The sequence below is a fragment of the Mustela nivalis genome, assembly GCF_964662115.1.
Source record: "Mustela nivalis genome assembly, chromosome: 6".
NCBI lineage: Eukaryota > Metazoa > Chordata > Mammalia > Carnivora > Mustelidae > Mustela > Mustela nivalis.
Genome location: NC_139025.1, coordinates 62,256,965 through 62,279,654, shown reverse-complemented (window position 1 = coordinate 62,279,654; position 22,690 = coordinate 62,256,965). Strand labels below are relative to the sequence as shown.

General features: G+C 37.2%; 1 protein-coding gene across 4 annotated transcripts in view; it reads right to left on the bottom strand.

Moving 5' to 3' along the window:
* BAZ1A (bromodomain adjacent to zinc finger domain 1A) overlaps nucleotides 1-22,690 on the bottom strand; it is a 122,626-nt gene that overhangs the window by 62,659 nt on the left and 37,277 nt on the right. For all 4 annotated transcript variants that reach the window (XM_082737821.1, XM_082737820.1, XM_082737818.1 and 1 more), the window contains one exon: nucleotides 18,035-18,313. In XM_082737821.1, the coding sequence (XP_082593947.1) occupies nucleotides 18,035-18,313 (279 nt within the window). The remainder of the gene's footprint in view (nucleotides 1-18,034; nucleotides 18,314-22,690) is intronic.

Sequence of the window (22,690 nt, the reverse complement as noted above, 5' to 3'; positions counted from 1 at the left end):
CCCAGGACCAGATAGCTTCATGGCAAATTCTATTAAACATTCAAAGAATTAATATCAACTCTCAAAATCTTCCAAAACATTGAGGAGGATATAACATGTCTTAACTTATTTTATAATACCAACATTACCCTGATACACAAACCAGACAAAGACATGGCAGAACATATAAAGAACACTTATTAACTCAACGAAAAGAACCCGATTCAAAAACAGGCAAAGGACCTAAATAGATACAAATGGCAATAAGTACATGAAATGGTAATAAGCCATCATTAATCTTAAGTAAAGGAAATACAAAATAAAAATTGCAATGAGATACCACTTTATACCAAGATGGCTATTATTAAAAGAACAAAACATGAGAAATAATGAGTGTTAGTGAGGATATGGAGAAACTAGAACCCTTGTGCATTGCTAGTGGGAATATAAAATGGGGTAGTTGCTGTGAAAATAGTGTGATGGTTCCTAAGAAAATTAAACACAGAATTATCACATGACCCAGCAATTCTATTTCTAGGTATATACCCAAAAGAATTGAAAACGGGAACTTGGGGTGCCTGGGTGGCTTAGTCGTTAAGCGTCTACCTTCAGCTCAGGTCATGATCTCAGTGTCCTAGGATCAAGTTCCGCATTGGGCTCCCTGCTCAGGGGGAAGCCTGCTTCTCCCTCTCCCGCTCCCCCTGCTTATATTCCCTCTCTCACTGTGTCTCTGTCAAATAAATAAATAAAATCTTTAAAAAAAAATAACAAACAGGAACTTTGCAGATACTTGTATACCAATCAAAAGGTGGAAAAAACTCAAATGTCTACCAATAGGTAAATGGGGAAACAAAATGTGGAATATTCAGCATCCATGAAAAGTGATGAAGTTCTGATACAGGCTACAATATGGATGAACCCTGAAAACATTATGCTCAGTGAAATAAGCCAAACAAGTAACAGATATTGTACAAACCCACTTATATTAAGTATCTAGAAAAGGAAAATTCATGGAGACAGAAAGTAGAATAAAGGTTACCAGAGTCTGCAGGGAGGGAGAAATGGGGAGTTATTGCTTAATGGGTACAGAGTTTCTGTTTGGAATGATGAAAAAGTTCTAGAAATAGTAGTGATGGTTATGTAACACCGTGAATATACTTATGACAACACATTATACATTTAAAAATGATTACAATGGCAAATCTTATGTTTATTTTACTTTTTTTTTTTTTAAGAATTCTTTTCTGTTCTAACAATAAAGCTTAAGAAGGCTCAATTATCAAGGCTAAATCAGTAGCAAATGTAAATGGTATAAAAAGAACTGCAGGCTGACTTTCACCATTAGTTGGCAGAAATAATCCAGTGTTTCTAAAGAGGAACAACTACAGGAAATCCTATCAAAAATGTTAGGTAATTATGTAGCCTAATAATACAAAGGTTCTGTAAACTTAGTGACATGAACTGCATAAAAATATGCAAGGAATCAATCAAATGGACCCAGTTTTTAAAAATGTATTATTGAGGTACAGTTGACATGCAATGTTATATTCATTTCAGGTATACGATTGTTATTCAACAATTCTGTACATTATGCAGTGCTCACCACGGTAAGTGTAGCCATCATCTGTTGCCATATAGAGCTATTACAACACGACTAACTATATTCTCTGGGCTGCACTTTTCATTTCCGGATTTATTTATAACTGGAAGTTTGTATTTCTTAACCCCCTTCACCTCAAACCGACCCAGTTTTGAAGGGTCTGGGTATCATCTAGGGATGATTTGCTCAGAGTTCCCTTTGGTGATGAAGGAAGCTCTTCAGTGAACTTATGATAAGGTTCTTCAAGTTATATAAAGAGATGTTTTTTCACTAGCAGAGCCCAGGTGAATTCCCCTAAGTTGTGATGGTGGTGGTGGTGGTGGTGGTCATGAAGAAAAAAAAAGAAATGGGGTCTGTGCCCAGCTCAGGTATGGCTGGTGTGGTGCCTGAAATGGTTCAACAGTCTACGGAAGGGAATAGTCTATGATCCCCAGTAGGGCCCACAGAGCTACAATTCAACAACTAATTTATTTAAAACCAACAGAAAAATAACATAGAAATATAATTCCCTGACACAATGAGGGAGAAGCAAACCAGTCCAGAGGCATAGATGAGAATGTAGGAAATGTTCTACATATAAATTATACTACTTATTACCAACACTATTAACTTTGCACAAACCACAGGTTTAACATTTCTTGCTAATCTTATCAAGGCCAGGCTAGTGCTAAGTGCTAAGCTAAACTTCAGTTAACTATTCAAGATGTTAAGTCAACACCTTCTAATAGATTTCTAAATAAGCTTATTAGTCTATGTCTTTCAAAACCACTTGCTACAATTTCTTGGTTCTAGTCCAAAGAAGGTGGGAATGTAAAAAAGCTTAAAGAATCATGAGTCCACAAATAGCTAGTGGGTCTTTTAGGGTATAGAAACTTTCTAAATTAAAGTTATACTCCATTATTTGAGGACAGAGCAGAGGCTGGCAATCAAAAGATGATCCTTATTATTAGAGTTTCTGTATGCCAGATTAAGTACATGACTTATACGGGTTTCTGTCTTCATATCAACCCCACAAGTTATACATTTTCCAGAAGATGAAAATTTAGGGTCAGAAAAGTTAAATCATTTGCTCATGCCGATAGAATCAGTAATGATACAATCAAAACTTTAGCTTTGACTCTGAAGCCCATGTATTTTCTAATCTTCCACTCTATTACTGGAACAGAAACACTGTACTGACCCAGGTGTTTTAAGCCCAAAATTTTAAGCCCAGGCAGTCAAGAGGCTCCTAAGGTGTTAATGACTTAAACAATTTTAAGAGTGAAAGCAAGTCTGTGGAACAGCAGTAAACACAGAATGAGGACACAGCAGAAATTAGCCACAAATCTGTGACAATGAGAATGTAAACAAGGAAACAGCCTTTTATAACAATACGGTATATAGCTCTTCTCCCAAAAAGTTGGGTCTTGTTTTATTTATTTTTTAAAAAGATTATTTATTTGTCAGAGAGACAAACAGCAAGTGAGCACAAGCAGTGAGAGCAGCAGACAGAGGGAGAAACAGGCTCGCCACTGAGCTGGGAGCGTGATGTGGGACTCAATCCCAGGACCCTGGGATCATACCTGAACCGAAAGCAGCTGCTTAACTGACTGAGCCACCCAGGCACCCCTGGTTTTGTTTTGTTTTATTCATTCACTCATTCATTCATTTAAAAGATTTATTTGAGAGAGAGACAGCAAGAGAAAGCATCAGAGGGGAGAAGATCAGAGGGAGAAGCAGACTCCCTGTGGAGAAGGGAGCCCGAACCCCGGGATTTCAGGATCATGACCTGAGCTGATGGCAGATGCTCAACAATGGAGCCACCCAGGTGCCCCCTGGTTTTGTTTTAAAAATAGTTTTAATAGGGGCGCCTGGGTGGCTCAGTGGGTTAAAGCCTCTGCCTTTGGCTCAGGTCATGATCCCAGGGTCCTGGGATTGAGCCCCGCATCAGGCTCTCTGCTCAGCAGGGAACCTGCTTCCCTCTCTCTCTGCCTGCCTCTCTGCCTACTTGGGATATCTGTCTGTCAAATAAATAAATCTTTTTTTTTTTTTTTAAGATTTTATTTATTTATCAGAGAGAGAGAGAGAGCGAGCACAGGCAGACAGAATGGCAGGCAGAGGCAGAGGGAGAAGCAGGCTCCCTGACGAGCAAGGAGCCTGATGTGGGACTCGATCCCAGGACGCTGGGATCATGACCTGAGCCAAAGGCAGCTGCTTAACCAACTGAGCCACCCAGGCATCCCTCAAATAAATAAATCTTAAAAAAAAAAAAAAAAAAAAAGGATATATAGTTCAAGTGAAAATCTTTGGAAATAAAATCCTAGATATAAGATATATGGGTTAAATCCTACATATTTCTAATAAGTATCAAATACCTGGATATTATGAGCATGCTATTTAAGCTCTTTAGTATTCAAAATTATCACCTTAAAGCCCCAAGAGTTAGTCAGGCTTAAGTATAAATCATATTAATTAAAGCTTCACCAAAATACTTTAAAATTCTAACTACTGTATTCAAAAGTTTGTGTGCTTAGCTTTATGTTAGCCTGGCATACTGACACCAACATGTAAAGAGACATGATAACCTTGTAAGAAGGCAAGACCAACATATGAAGATCAGAGACAAGTAAACACTAAATATAATAAAATGCCACCACAGATTTAGCAGCAAGTGACCTTTCGTTTTGACATATAGTATTTTATTTATTTATTTATTTATTTATTTGACAGAGAGAGAGAGAGAAAAAGAGAGCGTGCGCGCGCACGCACAAGTAACCAGGGTAGCAGGCAGAGAGAGAGAGTGGGAAGGAGGCTTCCTGCTGAGCAGAGAGCTCAATGCAGGGCTCGATCCCAGGACCCTGAGATCATGACCTGAGCTGAAGGCAGCGGCTTAACCCACTGAGCGAGTCACCCAGGTGCCCTGTTCTTTTAAAAATATTAATGCACATGAGAAAGGCTAACTGAAGTAGGTCTACTTGTTAAATCTCACTGAAGTATAGATTAGTCCTGTGATACTTATCAGAAGAAAGGTCAAAGAGTTCTGTGTAATGCGAGAACTGTGTCAAAGGAGACCTATTCTATAGGTTCTTTCTACCTCAACCATAATAAACATTATAAAAATTCACCTAAAAATCCATTCTTCATGAAAAAAAATTCAATATACGGTATCTCTCTTCCACCTCGAGTTAGTCAAATGAAAGTCAGATGGCTTCTGCACATCAAAATACAGTGCATAGAAGTAAAAAAGAATTAGCAAAGATTATTATATACATGACTACTAAATTAAGATGACAGAATTATACCAAATTCTAGCTGGAAGCTTAAAGGAAATAACCTGAATATTTTTTTACTATCCTTAAGGTCAATAACATCCTTTTTTAATAATTATTATTTATTTGTCAGAGAGACAGAGAGAGACAGAGAGCGAGCATGTAAAAGCAGGTGGAGAGACAGAGAGAAAAGGAGGCTCCCCACGGAGCAAGGATCCTGCCAGACTCCATCCCATGACCCTGGGATCATGACCTGAGCTGAAGGCAGACGTTCGACTGACTGAGACAGCCAGGCATCCCAGGTCAGTAATATTCTTAATATGGTAACAGTGAAAATCAACACACTGACTGACTGACTGGAAGCAGGTGAAGATGCAAGCATACCATCATAAAGATTAGTAACTAAAAGGTAAAACACCAGCCCATTCTAATGACCAATCATAGCAAATTACTATCAGATTGCTAAATTAATTTGGCATTACAGTATCTTTTATTTGTTCTTTCTTTAAAAAAGATTTTATTTATTTCTTTGACACAGAGAGAGACAGCAAGAGAGGGAATACAAGCAGGGGGAGTGGGAGAGGGAGAAGCAGGTTTTCCGGTGAGCAGGAAGTCTGATGCGGGGCTCGATCCCAGGACCCTGGGATCATGACCTGAGCTGAAGGCAGACGCTTAACGACTGAGCCACCTAGGCACCCCTATTCTACTCATTCTATTTGAATGTTAGTGATATATTCACTAACAAAATAAAACTCAACTATGTCTCTTTTAGCCCAACTTTTGCTGAGGAATTACTGACATACATCACTGTAGAAGTTTAAAGCATACAGCATGATTTGATGTACATATACTGTGAGTGATTTATAATAGATTCAGCTAATATCCATCACCTGATACAGATACAATAAAGAGAACAAAAAAAACTTCTTGAGAACTCTTAGGATTTATATATTCACTTAACAGCTTTCCTGTATTTCATACAGCAGTATTAGCTACAATCATGTTGTACATTATATCCCTAGATATAGATATAGATATTATCTTGTAACTAGAAGTTTATACCCTTTAACTACTTTCCTCCAATTCTCCCTCCCCTCTATGCCCCTTAGGGCATTTCTTATTCAATCCTTTGTCATTTATACTTATTTCACTTATCTTTGTCCTGCAAACTCTATTTCTATTACTTATTTTCTGCTTGAAAACAGTAAGTACTAATTCTTTACTCATACTGGATTATCCTGTAGCATCCAACAGTGGTTTATGGAGAAATCATTGGATTTAATTGGCTAAAACAAAAAAGTATAACTCAAGATTCTATTCCATCAAGTTTTCTTTTCTTTTTTTTTTTTTAAAGATTTAATTTTTTTATTTGACAGAGAAAGACAGTGAGACAGAGAGGGAACACAAGCAGGGGGAGTGGGAGAGGGAGAAGCAGGCTCCCTGCTGAGCAGAGACCCTGATGCAGGACTTGATCCCAGGACCCTGGGATCATGACCTAAGTCGAAGGCAGACGCTTAATGACTGAGCCACCCAGGCGTCCCAAGTTTTATTTTCTTTACAACACTGATGAGAATCTGAATTACCTTGTTGATTTGTGTGTTTCTCTCTCTTGCACTTGAATATAAGTCCCTAGTTCTTGCCTTAATCACTACCCTCTTTTCGAAACCTACAAGAGTAATAACCTAGCACACAATGCTTATTGAATGAACCATATAAAACTTGGCTTTGTTTTATACACAAAGTAGAGGACCTAGAATACATAATATTCCCTACTATCTCCAAGAAAAAAGACATAACTAATTCCATTGTTCATTCTGGCAACTCTGCAAAAAAACAAAATCAATAAATAAAAATTACAGTCTTCCCCATGCTTGCAGTAACCTTTTCATAGTTTTTTTTAAGATTTTAATTTATTTGTCAGGGAGAGAAAGAGCACAAGCAGGGGAAGAGGCAGACATAGGGAGAAGCAGACTCCCCACTGAGCAAGGAGCCTGATGTGGGACTCTATCCCAGGACCCTGGGATGATGACCTGAGCCAAAGGCAGCAGCTTAACCAATTGAGCCACACAGGCGTCCCTGCAGTCACCTTTTGTTGCTAGTAAATAGCATTCTTCAATCTGAGGGCAAAATATCTGAAAAGAAGATAGCTTAAACAGGCCAAAGTACAGAAGTAAAATAATTAAGGTACCCTGTGGGAGTGCCTGGGTGGCTCAGTTGGTTGAGCATCAGGCTATGGCTCAGGTTGATCTCAGGGTCCTGGGACTGAGCCCCCAGTCAGGCTTCCTGGTCAGTAGGGAGTCTGCTTCTCCCTCTCCCTCTGCCCCTCCTCCCCACTGTGCTCTCAGTCTCTCTGTCTCAAATAAATTAAAAGAAAAATCTTAAAAAAGAAAAATTAAGGTACCCTCTGATAGGAAAAATGATGAAGAATTTAAAGAAAAAGGGAACCTGTTTAAACATTGAGTTTTTTTCCCCTTCGAATCAATGATCAAAAGATGATGCTGATTTTTGGACACTCAACCTTATGACCTGTATCACTGTCTCTTAGAACAAATGATCAAAAGATAATCTAACCACATATATATAATCCTATCTTTCTTCACACTTAGACAAATTATAAAATGCTTATGTAAAGGGAAGAGTAAATAATGGGTGTTCAATGGGTATATTCAACTATAATTTTTAAATCCTCCTTAACTGCTATCCTTTAATATATATATTTCTGAGTGTATTCTTCTCAAACAGAAGCAGTGATTCTGACAATGCCTTGTGCTTAGAAATCTCACTTGTGACCTTGATCAAGTTTTAATTAATTAACCTAGCTGTATAAGCTTCTCAACTGTAAAGTGAACAAATGAGCTCTTGTTACAGAAGATGTTGTGGGAATTAAACAAGATCATATAAAGAGCTTAGAACAGTGTGTGGCATATAGTAAGCTCTCAAAAGTTTACAGGTATTGGCATCATCTCCCTAAAATGGTATGTGGCGAACTCTGAAGAACAGTGACTAGGACGTAAGAAAATTAGGGACTGACTTAATGAATCATCACAGCTGGCAGACTCTTCACTCATCTCTGACAAGTACAGGAAGGATCTGACATTGACTGAGTACTGCCTGTGCCAGGTACTCTGCTGGCCTACTAACAAATGGTAACTACTGTGGCAGATAATTGCAGGTATGGCTCCCGTTGACTCTTTGATTCCCTCCCACAGCAACTCCGGATTTGTTCATGTGACTTGCTCTGGTCAATGGAATATTAGTAAACACAAAGCATGCTGAGGCTTGCAGTGTGCTTGCACAGTGGAGCTTGCCCTCTCTTGCTGCTGGGAACCCTGCTACTGCCTTGGGAACAAGTTTGAATTAGCTTCCTGTAGGATGAGAGGCCACATCAAAGTAGCCACCCCAGTCTGAGGCCCCAGACATGTGAGGAAGGCTATTCTAAAGTAGAGGACCTAGGTAATCCAGCCCCAGACAGGACAGCCCAGACCATAAGAACATTCCAGCCAACCAACCGTGAGAATAATGTTTACTGATTTAGGCCACTAAATTTTGGGTCTGGTTTGTTATGCGTAGAAGCTCATACAACTACTATATGAATATATAATTTCAGCTTTATAGATTATGAAAGAAGATTCCCAGAAACAGTAGTCAGTTTGGCTCCACAGGCTTTTCCCACCCTCCCAAATCACTTCGACATGCCAAACTCTGAAGTTCTAAACATAAAGGAGACCTCTGTGGATTTTATTCGATAAACCTTATTTAAAGCAGGAACCCTTCCCTCCCCTCAGGAGTCAGCACACTATGGCCAGATCTAAATTACCTCCTGTTTTTTTATATGTACGACCTGCAAGCTAAGAACAATTTATACATATTTAAGTGGCTTCAAATAAAAATCAGAAGACTACTCTGAGATATGTGAAAATAATAGGATATTCAAATTACAGTATTTATGAAGAAGGAACTATTAGAAAACAGCCATGCTCATTCATACGCTGTCTATGGCTGCTTTTGCACTCCAACAGGAGAGTTCGGTGGCTGTGACTGAATCCGTATGAATTACACAGTCTGTAATATTTACTATCTGGCCCTTTATTTTTAAAAAAGTGTACCAAACTCTACCCAGAATTATTTTCTTGGCATATGTTTTTAATTTAATCAAAGGATTCTGCCTGTCCTTTAGTGATGAATAGATTCTATTTGTACTTTTTTTTAAAGTAGGCTCTATACCCACTGTGGAGACAAATGTGGAGCCTGAACTCACAAGCCTGAGATCAGAGGTTAGGACACCTAACTGAGTCATCCAGGCACCCCTCTATTTGTATTTTTACCATTCCTTTTCCTTTCATCAAAAATTATTTTAACTTCTGTCATTTCTTCTATTTCTCCTTTAACTTTTATGTTTGGATGGTCTCTGACTTTGTCTAAGATAGACAGATAGCCCCATTTTAAAAACAGTAATTCAGAACCATAGGTCAAATGAATGCCACTTACACACCATACTACTGGTCTCCAAAACAGCATAGAAAACTAACAAACTACAATTTTATCTTGTTCTCAGAAAAATTCAAAGTATCTACAAGGTAAGTCACTCATCAAAAACTGATCTTATATTGGCCACAATATATTCCTACCTACCACGAAATAGGTAGAAAAAGTATTCAGAAGAGGCTCAAATTTCTCAGACCTGAACTTGTAACCATGTAGAAATGAACTTCCCTTTTATTTCTAACAGCGATCTCAGGACAGTAATAGCTACTCATAGTCTCCCTTCTTGTGATATTACCTCTAATATTCTCCTGTCACAGGGAACTAAGAACTTCAGAACTACTGTTCTACTTCACCATACCGCTACTAACAAGTTCAATGAGATACAAATTGAAGCAAGCAAACATTTGATTTCCTTTTATGTCAGAAAAGAGGTGAACCTCAATTTACTTGCCAACTCCTCATTTTGATCATTTTTTCTCACCCCCATCATAAGGACTTAAGTGTTGGTGGTGATGCACCTGACTGTACTTGGTTTTAATACAATAGGGAAGTTGCCACAGAGACTACCCTCACCCGTAACTTTTAACATTCAAAGACTTTTGAAAGACATTAGGCAGATGCTCCTAATGGCTAATGCAGTTTGAAGCCCCTTAGAATACTGAAGAAAATGAGTTAAGTTTGTATGATCAGCTGAAATTTTACTGAACTATTTGTTAAGGTGAACTATTTTGTTGAGTCCATACAGAAATACAACATAAGCTTTACAGATGATTTAAATTAAACTTCTTTAGAAAAAAAAATTCTTGGGGCGCCTGGGTGGCTCAGTGGGTTAAAGCCTCTGCCTTCGGCTCAGGTCATGATCCCAGGGTCCTGGGATCAAGCCCCACATCCGGCTCTCTGCTCAGCAGGGAGCCTGCTTCCTCCTCTGTCTCTCTGCCTGCCTCTCTGCCTACTTGTGATCTCTGTCTGTCAAATAAATAAATAAAATTTAAAAAAAAAAAGAAAAGAAAAACAAATTCTTTTTCAGGAGTACCTGGGGGGCTCAGTCAGTTAAGTGTCTGCTTTCAGCTCAGGTCAAGATCTCAGGGTCCTGGGATGAGCTCCATTCTGGCTCCCTGCTCAGGGGGGAGTCTTCTTCTCTTTCTCCCTCTTCGCCCTGTCCCCACTCTCTCTCTCTTTCTCAAATAAATAAAATCTTTTAAAAAAAAATCATTTTCAGTGACATCTAGGCGGCTCAGTTGGTTAAGCATCTGCCTTCAGCACAGGTCATGATCTCAGGGTCCTGGGATCCAGTCCTGCATCAGGCTCCCTGCTCAGCGAGGAGCCTGCTTCTCCCTCTGCCTGGCTCCTCCTGCTTGTTCTTGCTCACCCTGGCAAATAAATAATATCTTTTAAAAAATCATTTTCATGGGACACCTGGGTGGCTCAGTTGGTTAGGCAGCTGCCTTCGGCTCAGGTCATGATCCCAGCGTCCTGGGATCGAGTCCCACATAGGGCTCCTTGCTCAGCGGGGAGCCTGCTTCTCCCTCTGCCTCTGCCTGCCATTCTGTCTGCCTGTGCTCGCTCTCTCCCCCTCTCTCTCTGATAAATAAATAAAATCTTTAAAAAAAATCATTTTCATTCATTTTTGTGATTATTTAGGTATTTTTAGAGTATAAAAAAGTTTACCAGGATATCCTCCTAATTTGCTTATGCAAGTAAATAAAGATTCTAAATTTTAACTGTTGAACTTCCAATGACAATCTGGGAATCAGCTTGTTAAGTCTGGGTCTTTGGTACATACAAGAAACACAACATATATCTAAAGAAGGGGGTTTCTACTTTAACTTAGAATTACAAAGAATAGTTTGTCCCAAACAGCCCCCCCGCCTTTTTTGGTATTAAAAATTCTATCAACATACTAGGCTCACTGAAAACAATTTGTGAATGTTGCTAAGGACTCTCTTTGGTTGAGAACCAGACATTTTTACCTTAAAAGATCAGTAGGGGGGCACCTGGCTGATTCAGTCAGTAGAGCATGCAACTCAGTCTCAGGGCTCAGTTCCAGCTCCATGTTGGGGGTGGAGCCTCTTAAGAAAAAGTTCAGTAGTGTAAGCTGAGCTATAGAAAGCCTTCTTTCTGAAAAAGATTTGCAATACATGGGGAGCCAGGGTGGTTCTTGATTTCAGCTCTAGTTGTGACTAGTTGTGGACTGAGCTCTAGTTGTGACTAGTTGCGGACTGAGCCCAGAGTCTAGCTCCCCACTCTGTGACTAGTTGAGAGCTAGACTCTGAGCTCTAGTTGTGACTAGTTGTGGACTGAGCCCAGAGTCTAGCTCCCCACTCTGTGCAGAGTCTGCTTGAGATTCTCTTTCCCTTCCCACTCCCCCGCTTTGTGCACATACGTTTGCTCTCTCTAATAAATCTTAAAAAAGAAAAAAGTTCTAATAATAAAAATTTGATTAATGGGGCGCCTGGGTCGCTCAGTGGGTTAAGCCACTGCCTTCAGCTCAGGTCATGATCTCAGGGTCCTGGGATCGAGTCCCATATTGGGCTCTCTGCTCAGCGGGGAGCCTGCTTCCCTCTCTTTCTCTCCTTGCCTCTCTACCTACTTGTGATCTCTCTCTGTCAAATAAATAAATAAAATCTTTAAAAAAAAATTTGATTAATGTACATTGCTGAAAGTTCTATACCATCTTTACACTTAAATAAGAAGAATTTCTCCTTTAATCTTTTTCTACAAATTTATATTTTTTTCTCTCTGCCTTCAAATTTCTAGTCAACCCTTTCCCAAAACTTCTCTTTGATTAATCCCACCTGGATGGAGTCACTAACATTCAAGCCATGTATGTTTAAATAAAACTATATTTGGTCCTCAGTTAAATCTTTTATGTTCATCCTATCTTCTCAATATATTTAGTATTTCTCTTTGTCTTCAATATTAATGCAGTTTAATTATGATTCACTAATACCATTTAGGCCAGCAATATAAAAAAAAAGAACCCAAAGACTTAGAAGTTCATTTTCTTATTTCCACTTCTAATATATACTGAGTGCCTACTTTCTATATTATAGGTTTTGATACTAATTTTCTCTTACCTCATTACAGTAAAGTGCTTAAAAGCTCCATCAATGAAACATAGAAAGCTACAGGGAATATACTTTAACAGCTGAATAATTAAAATCTCTAGTTCGCTGGTTACTACTTAATGCCAAAACCAATATAGACGAATTCTATAATCTTTATTTTACAGAACAATTCTAAAAACAATATTGAACTGTTATCTCTTGTGCTTCTTAATTAGGTAACATTTTGTAAATTTTAAATCTAAGTAGTATGGGGATAATATTTGGGAAAATCTGGCCATAATTGAAACTCTTTGGTACAAATCCAATTCTGCTATTTCACTGGTTCATTTTTATTATTATTTTTTAAGATTTTATTTATTTGTCACAGAGAGAGACAGCGAGAGAGGGAACCCAGCAAGGGGAGTAGGAGAGGGAGAAGCAGGCCTCCCGCTAAGCAGGGAGCCTGATGTGGGGCTCCATCCCAGGACCCTAGGATCATGACCAGAGCTGAAGGCAGACAGTTAATGACTGAACAACCCAGGTGTCCCTATTTCACTGATTTAAACTGCAGTGGGGAAAAAGGTCTGTCAGTCAAGGGTCAGAGATTATTATTTTTTTAAAAAAGATTATTTATTTGAGAGAGAGAGAGAGAGCACACACAATGGGGGGGGTGCAGAAGGATGGGGAGAAGCAGAATCCCCGAGAAGGGAACCAGACCTGGAGCTCACTCCAGGACCCCGAGCTGAAGGCAGATGCCTAACTAACTGAGCCACACAGGCATCCAGGTCACAGATTATTTGGAAAAAATGTAGCTTTTTTATTTTCAAAGGGAAAATTCACATAGGACTAGTAAAAGAAGTAACTTTCTCCAGCCTCAGGAAAAGCAAGTAAGCTTTTTAGGAACCAATATTTTAATCAATTTATACAAAACCAATTAGAAATGCCCATCTATGTATTTTGATATAAGAAGATACCCAAACATTATTAAGTGAAAAAGCTGCTTGCTATTTTTTTTAACTCTAGCATAGTATAGAAAAAAGAACAATATTTTATATTTTTTAATGTACTAATTTTTTGAAAATGGTTATCTCTGAAATGAGCATTTGGAAAATGCAATCTAGGCCTTCAATTTTCATAATTTTCTTTGATATATATGAACCTTTATAGAAAAAAACAGATTTTAATAAACTATAAACTTTAGTCTTAATAAACACAGCACATAATTTTATTGTTAATGCAAAGACTTTAGTTTTTTAGAGCAGTTTTAAGATTCATAGCAAAACTGAGAGGAAGATCTAGAGACTTCCTGTATACCTCTTGCTGCCCTACATTCACAGCCTCTAATCAATAGCCCCCCACCAGAGGTGATTTGTTACAACTCATGAGTCCACACTGAGACATCATCTTTACTCGAATTCTATAGCTTATGTGACAGTTCACTCCTGGTGTGTTCCACTATGGGTTTGGACAAATGTATAATGACATGTATCCATCACTATCGTGTACACAGTATTTTCACTGCCTTAAACACCTTCTGTGCTCTACCTACTTACATCTCCCCAACTCTACCTCAACTACTGGCAACCACTGATCTTTTTACTGTCTCCATAGTTTTGGCTTTTATAGTTGGAACCATACATATGTACCCTTTTCAGATTGGCTTCTGTCACACAGTAATATTCACTTAAGGTTCCTTATGTCTTTTCATGGCTTGATAGCTCATTTCTTTTTAAACCTGAATAATATTCCATTGCCTGGATGTACCAGCTTATTCATCCATTCACCTAGTAAAGGACATTTTGGTTGCTTCCAAATTTTGGAAGTTAGTAATAAAGCTGCTATACACATTCATCTGCAGGTCTTTGTGTGGACATTAAGTTTTCAACTTTTCAGTAATACCAAGGAACATACAACTTTTGGAAAATTCTGAGTTCCCAATCAATATCATGGGAATTGAAATGAAAGCATGTAACATAGTGCCTAGAATACAGGAAAAGGTCAATGAATGCTACGATACTTTTAATTCTGCAATGTCCTCTAATGCTACCAAATTAAATACTAAGCCAAGCCAGTATACTTAACCATCAACAGTAGTTAATGGTTATTCCATCTCCTTCTTTCCTATCAGGTGCCACTTCTTGGTGTCAATATACCTACTTTTTTAGCGGTACCTCTTCATATCTGTTGCTTCATATCTCCTCTGAACTCCAAGAATATCTTGACTGTGCCTATAAAATGTCTGAAAACAAGCTGCCCAAAGCCCATTTTAATTTAAAAAAATTACCAAATACACAATTATATTGATTCAATTTTTCAGATTCTCTCCAATTCCAACCCTATCCTTCAACTGAGAGAGAACTCAACAATCCCAAATGTGTATTTGTGGTGTGATTCCCACCTTCTTTTTCCTGATTTTATTCTCCAGTTCCAGGCGTGGGTTGAGGGTGGGCTGAGCAGGGAGTAAGAATGGGTTTATCATGTGAGCACTGAGTTCTAGGTCACCATACTCCCAACCTTTCACTAAACAATGATGTTAAAAAGAAGATCAAGTTACTGAAACTTAGATGCCTTAAAATTGTTTGTGCAGCAGGGCGCCTGGGTGGCTCAGATGATTAGGTTATCTGCCCTTGGCTCAGGTCATGATCCCAGAGTCCTGCGATCGAGCCCCGCACTGGGCTACCTCTCTCTCCTACTTGTGCTCTCTCGTTCTGTCAAATAAATAAATAAAATCTTAAAAACAAAAACAAAAACAAAAACCTTCTATTGCAGCATTTTTTAGACCATGTACAAAAGTGGGATGACCATCTTCAAAAATAAAACAACTATGTCTTTCTTAGTGAAATTGTTAACTATGGGGTTTCTTTTCATAGCTACAATAGAGAAATTTGATTCTTAGTTAAAGTGGCCCAAGCAGTTATTGTAGTCACTTTACTACTGAGATCTCTCAAAAAACAAAAGCAATCTGTCCAACTGCATGGCCTCACTACATACATTCAGATACTAACAAGGCACCTGTATCAAATGCAATATTATAGAATACAGTTTAAAAAAATTCGCCTTCATTGTCTCATTTCATCCTGTGTGTCAAACCTGTAAGGCAGGGGTCCATTTAACAGACGAAAAAAGACTAAAGCTTAAAGAATTTGAATTTACTTGCTCAGAGCAAATAAATGGCAGAATCTGAAACTAAGGAGACAATGATACAGTGTAAGAAATGATTTTGTAAGTCAGCTCTACCTGAGTTTAAATCCTACCACTTACTATTTATAAGACTAAAATGGGAGCTCCATGACTTCTTTTTGTTCACTGCTATATTTCCAGTGTCTAGAACAGTGCAAGTAAATAGCAGGAGATCAGTAATAGAAAACATTACCAAAATTCTTTGGATCTGTTTCCTCATCTGTAAATGGAAACAATGAGGTTGTATCTGCTGATATAATGTAATGTAATGTAACATAACATAACATAATGCAATATAATCCTAGTTTAGTGCTCTTTACATAGACCACTGATTCTCTCACTTCTCCAGTAGGTTCTAAGGAAGTAGCAGAGAACAAATGTCTGCACAACTGACAGGCAAGCTAGGTGGTAATCAGGATGGGGAAGATAAAGAGCTGAACTGTTTCCTCAAGTAGTCAGGTTTTGTCTTTCCTATTCTGCCATAGCAAGGACAAAGGATCTTCTAGAACGATCTGTTGGCTGATCTCTTATTTCAAAACAGAAAGTCTTGGTAAGGAGGCAAGCACCTAATCTATACTTATAAAATGCAACAAGAAAGAGGGGAGGAATACCTAATGGTAAATGAGACGGTGAGAAAAAAGTACTGAGGTGGAGAGGATCCAGAGTACCTATACAGACTAATTCACCCTAAGAATGGCATCCACCCCATTTCTCTGTAATTTAGCATGCTCTTTCCAATAAAACTAATTCTGGTGATAAAGCAGTCTTTAGGACCACTGGTAAGTACTACCAGAGATCAAAACAAAAGGTATACACTATTAGTAAGTAGAAACAAAAATTAAAATTAAGGGGAGATGGTACTGCAAAAGGTACCATCAAGAAAGTGAAAGGACAGCTCATGGAATGGAAGCAAATAGCTGCAAATCATATAAGGGATTGTACCCCAAAACCACCAAGGACTCTTACAACTCAGTAATAAAAACGATAAATAACCCAATTTAAAAATGGGCAAAGGGGGCGCCTGGGTGGCTCAGTGGTTAAGCCGCTGCCTTCGGCTCAGGTCATGATCTCAGGGTCCTGGGATCGAGTCCCGCATCGGGCTCTCTGCTCGGCAGGGAGCCTGCTTCCTCCTCTCTCTCTCTGCCTGCCTCTCTACCTACTTGTGATTTCTCTCTGTCAAATAAATAAATAAAATCTTTAAAAAAAAAAAAAAAAATGGGCAAAGGACCAGAACAAACATTTCTCCAAAGAAGATACGTAAATGATCAATAAGCACATGAAAGGATGCTTAACTTGACATAGTCATTAGGGAAATGCAAATGAAAATGACCACAAGATACCATTCCATAGCCACGAGGATGGCAAAGTAAAAAAGATGAATAGCAAATTGTCCATAGTCAGCACTTGGTGAGGATGTGGAGGAACAGCAACTCTCATCCACCCCAGTGGGAATGTAAAATGATGCAGTTGCTCTGGAAGTCTGGAGGTTCTTCAAACGTTAAACATGGTGTTACCATATGACTTAGCAATTCTACCTCTAGGTATATACCCAACAGAACTGAAAACATATGTTCACACAAAAACTTGTACATGATTACCTGTTACAGCATTATTTATAACAGCCAAAATGTGGGAACAACCTAAATGTCTGTCACAGAATGTTGACAGATCCATAAAGTAGAATTTATCAATAAAAAGAAATAAAATCTTGATACATGATAAAATATCGATAAACTTTGAAACATTAGTCAGTGAAAGAAATGAGACACATGACACTACCAATTACATGATACCAAGAGGCTATAAAAAGTTTTAATGCAAATAAGAAAATATTATGGTAAGTATTAGCCAATCACAAATACTTAAGACTTGAGGAAAGCAATAATAATTTTTAACTTAATGCCATAGATAAAGTCATTAAAAATTTTTGCATATGAAAAATTCATTTTTTCTTGAAGAGCGGGTAAAAGAGAACCCAGTGGAGTATATAAAATCCAGTCCTTGTATTATCAGAGGAACTACTAAAACCCAGTAAGAAATACATGTATATTTAAACTATCAGGTAGCATAATAATGACAAAATAGGTATCTTTAAGGCTTTTTTTTTTAACTTGGAAATAAAGATGCAACTTCCATACAATGGAACTTACTATACAATAAACAAAAAAGAGAAGAAAGGTGGTTCATAAAGCAATGGACTAATGTTCAAGATATTTTAAAAGAAAAGGGTATCAAGCATTAAAAGGGACAGGAGATTGTGTGTGTGCGCACATTCACATATATACACAAATACCTATGTGTATATGTTTCTGGTGGTCTGTATAGACATAAGCTTTGGAAAAATATACTAACATTATTAGGGCTATCTGTGGGGAGGGTAAGAGAGCAATGGAAGTAGAGAAGAGAAGCCTTCCTCAGTTCACCTTTTTGTGTACTTTGAATTGTGAGTAATGTGAATGTATGTGTAACAAGAGAAAAAATTAGAAGTACTTTACCTTGTACCATTGTTCCTAATGACTTCCACAGTTTCTTCAACAAAATATCGATCCTTGACATACGCAAAAATATCATCACAAATTTCATGTAAGCGTGAACGATGGGTAAGGTTGGTCAAGTATAAAACTGGAATAATTAGTGGTTCTGGAAAACTCTGAAGATTCTGCCTTGCTTTTTTTTCTGACTCCAGTGCTTCCTGATAGGTCAGTCCAGGTCTACCCGTCACAGCACAACTCCACACAAGGCTGTTGCACAGAATGGTTCGCTCAAAAAAGTCACTGATTAAAAAACAAAAACAGAAATCCATTTATTACCTATCATTTCAAAAATTTTACATTAAAAGCTGATAAAGGATTGTGGCTTCACTGCAAAATTTTACATAGAATCATAGAATAAGGAAGGGCTTACTAATTGGTCAACTTACGCATTAATACAAAGCTAACAAAAAGTATATTTAAGCTAGACATTTATATTTTGCAATTTAAAGGTACATTCAGCTAAAATTGGACTTTGATTTCCATCACTTTTGAAATTAGGAGTGAAACTGAAAATAAACTCAACCTTTCTTTTTTCCTCTAATTTTAAAGCTTTTTGTTCCAAAGCAGCCAAAACACTAGGGACAATTTAAGAACTTTAAAAAGCTCTAACATAATAGAGAAAAACTGGCAAATCTAAGCATATAATGATGAGAAAATTTAAGTAAATTACAGTACTTCATATAATGAAAAATCATAGTCATTAAAACAGTATGAAAAGAGTTCTTAAATAACATGCTCACGGGGGAAAAAAAAACCCAACTTTCTAGTTTGATTTCCTCCTGTATTTTTATAAGTAAAAGCTTACCAAAGCAATATATATAATATGGTCCCACTTGAAAGAAAGAAAAAGGAAGGCAGAAAAAGAAAGCTCAAGAAGCATGAAAAGATTTCTAGAATGTTACACAAAAATCAAGGCCAATAGCTAGAGTATGGATGGGCCTGGGGACCATTCTACTGAGTGCTTTTCTGCACTGTTGGAATTTCTTAACATGAACATTTCTTTCTTTTCAAAATTCTATCCAGTCAGTTTTAAAATGCAAGAAATCCATAATATGGAAAGATTTCTAGGGCACACTAAGTAGAGAAAAACCTCAAATCACTGAATATACAATCCCATATTCACTAATTAGAACAAAAAATGTGTACTTATACAAATACTATAGACAGATATTCCCTATGGAGAAAGGGAAGGACTGAGAAGGAAGGAAAAGGAAAATTTGTTATCCTAAGTATGTCTAATGTTGCTTGAATTTGTATAATGAGCATGTACTGTATTGTGTTTACAATCAACAAATTTTAGAAAATGTTAGACATACACAAAAAAGGTAATAATGGTTACCTCTAAGCGGTAAGGTATCGGTAAATATCTTTCCTTCCTCTATACTTTGATGTACTTTAACATAGTTTCATTCGTATATTTGTAGAAAGAACAACAAAAAAAATGAAATGTATGGAAAAAAAGAGAAACTAATCATAACCTAATATATGTATATGTATATATATATGAGATCTAAAGAGGTTGATGCATTCGTCAAGTTACATGAATCTAATTCAGTACAATGAAGATCCTTTGAAGTATGTACCTTTTAGTAGAGGTGATAATGGATGTATATCATTAAAATTAAAACTACAAGGTGATCAAAAGATACCTAAAAGATAAGTAAATATCCTTGGGAGATGAAAGGAAGGGACGGAGGAGAGACAGGAAAAAATGATCAAGAAGTTTTAGAACAGTTATTTTGAGGAAGTGGTTAGGTTATAAAGGAAAAGTAGGGTTGAAGAAAGGGATACCAGACAGAGAAAAGATGAATGCAATAAGGTTCTTATTAACAAGAAAATTTATGTATGTCAGTGTTCGACAACAGATATATATACCCAATAAGTGGCTATCAACGGTGCAGAATAAAATAAATGAATGGATGATCTTGAAAGAAGTCTTAAGTTTTACCGCCTAAAACAGCAGTTCACTTAGAAAGTGTTATAAAAGTTTTAAATTTTTTATTATTGGAACAAACATAACTGTAAGACTTAGCTTAACAAGCCAACACATAACCAGCACATGATGTATGTGAGGTATACTTCTGATAGTTTAAACTATAATACTGTTTAAGAAAAATATATTTCAAATTTAGGTATCTAACATTAACTAGTCTCTAAACCAGTGCTAGCAAACATAGAATGCTAGCCACACATATAATTTTAAATTTTCTAATGCCTGCATTAAAAAATTTTTTAAAGAGAAACACTAATTTTCTATATTAATTACTTTTACATATTTGATTTAACCCATTACATTCCCAAATGCTTTATTTCAATATGTGATGAATTTTAAATGCTTCAATATGTAAATATTTTAAATTATTTGGGGGGGGGTACTAAGTATTCAAATTCCAGTATGTATTTTACTTTTATTGCCCATCTTAATTCTGATTAGTCATATTTCGAGTTCTTAAAAACCCCTGGGCCAAATAATGGCTCCTGACAGCTCTAATCAAAGTTATTTGGTATTTGGTCACCTAGGGTACTTCACGCCATGTCAGGGAGACAGACTTTATACTGAGTTGCAATAAACACTACTTAGATGTGTTGATGTTGTTCAAAATACCCAAAATCAATGGCACAAGGGCCACAAACCTCCATTAAACGTGTTACTAGGCAGAAAAATAGGATAGTCAGTAACCATTGCTGTACATATGGCTCTCCTTTTACACCCAGGTTCCCAGCTCCTCTTGCAAAGTGTTTGTACTGTGTTTCCCTTGTGTGTATCTACTCTGCAAAGTTGTTATATTATAGCCCTGCTGTGTACAAAGATCTACCCTCAGGGGGAGGCAGACACAGACACTATCATCATGGCCTTTTTAAAGCAAGCAAGCAAGCAAGCAAAAATTTAAAAAAAAAGGCCCAATTCTCCTGATTCATTACCTCCTACCAGCATGATAGTATCTCTAACATTTTATACCTTCACTTTCTCACACTTCTGTAATTCTGCTCTTCATCCATTTGCCGTACACATTCAAATATATAGGATTCTTCTAATAATAACTCTGGGGGGGTAGGTAACAGTGCCTCCTCAATTTCTATATTATAAGAATTTAAGATCATGAAACTTTTATAAGCACATTTTGCTATTGTGAACAAAATTCTTAAAAAACAAAATATTGTTTTGTATGAATATGTTTAGGCCAATATAATTATGTGTCCGATTTATTACTATATTCCTTCAACCATCTTCTTTACCAGAGATGAGTATACTACTGGCCTGGAGGCCAAATCTAGCCTTCCACCTGTTTCTGTAGTTTTAATGGAACATAACCGCACCCATTCCTTTAGGTATTGTCTGTAATTGCTTTCTCACTATGTCCGGTGGAGTTGAGCAGGCGCAGTAGACACCATTGCCTACAAAGTCTAAAATTTTATTTTATCTGACCCTTTAAGAAATAATTTGAGGACTTCTTCTCTTTATTATTATTTTCTTAAGGAAAAAAATTGTTTCTGAGTTAACAGCTCAACTGCTTTTATATTTATTAATATAAAGTCAACCAATACTCTGGTGAACAAACTAAGGGACAAAGGGCAACATACTGTTAACTTACAGGGTCATTTGGAAAACTTAAAAATCTAGTGGAATAAGATTAAGAATGATGTAACATGTAAGAATGATGTGAATAGTTAAAATTCACAACACAGGAAACAACAGATGTTATTAGCAAGTACGAAAGAAAGCGGAACCCTCTTGCATTGTTAGTGGGAAGGCAAACTGGTAAAGCCACTCTGGAGAACAGTATGGAGGTTCCTTAAAAGCTACCCTATGATCATTGCACTACTAGGTATTTACCCAAAGGATAAAAAAATACTGATTTGAAGGAATACATGACTGATGTTTATAGCAGCCTTAACAATAATAGCCAAATCATGGAACTGATGAATGGCTAAAGAAGATGTTTTATTTATACACACACACACACACACACAATGGAATATTAGTCATAAAAAGGAATGAAATCTTGCCATTTGCAACAATGTGGATGGAACTAGAGAATACTACGGTAGGCAAAATAAATCAGAGAAAGACAAATACCAAGATTTCACTCACATGTGGAATTTAAGAAACAAAACAAATGAATATAGGGGTTAAAAAAAGACAAGCAAACCATAAAACTAACTCTTAACTATAGAGAACAAACTGAGAGGTTGCTGGAAGGGAGTTGGGGACAGGGCTGGGTTATATGGGTGATGGGTATTAAGCAGGGCACTTGGGCTGAGCACTGGGTGTTGTACCTAAATGATGAATCACTAAACTCTACACTTGAAACTAATACTCATGTTAACTATCTGGAGTTTCAATAAAAACTTGGAACTAAAAAAACCAAACCAAAACCAAAACAGATAAACAAAAAGAATGAAGTGACATAAAAACCAGAAGCTAAATATAATTTAGAAAAGATAAATGCAAAGCGTATTCTCCTTAAGGGCCAAACTTTATCAATTAAACTTAAGAAAGACTCAGCACAATACTGCACAAAAGATCTAAAACAAACTCCTCTGTCCGTAACATATTTAGTATAACTGAGAAATGCAGCCACAGGTTAAAAACTAACATAATCTCTGGCCTTAAGC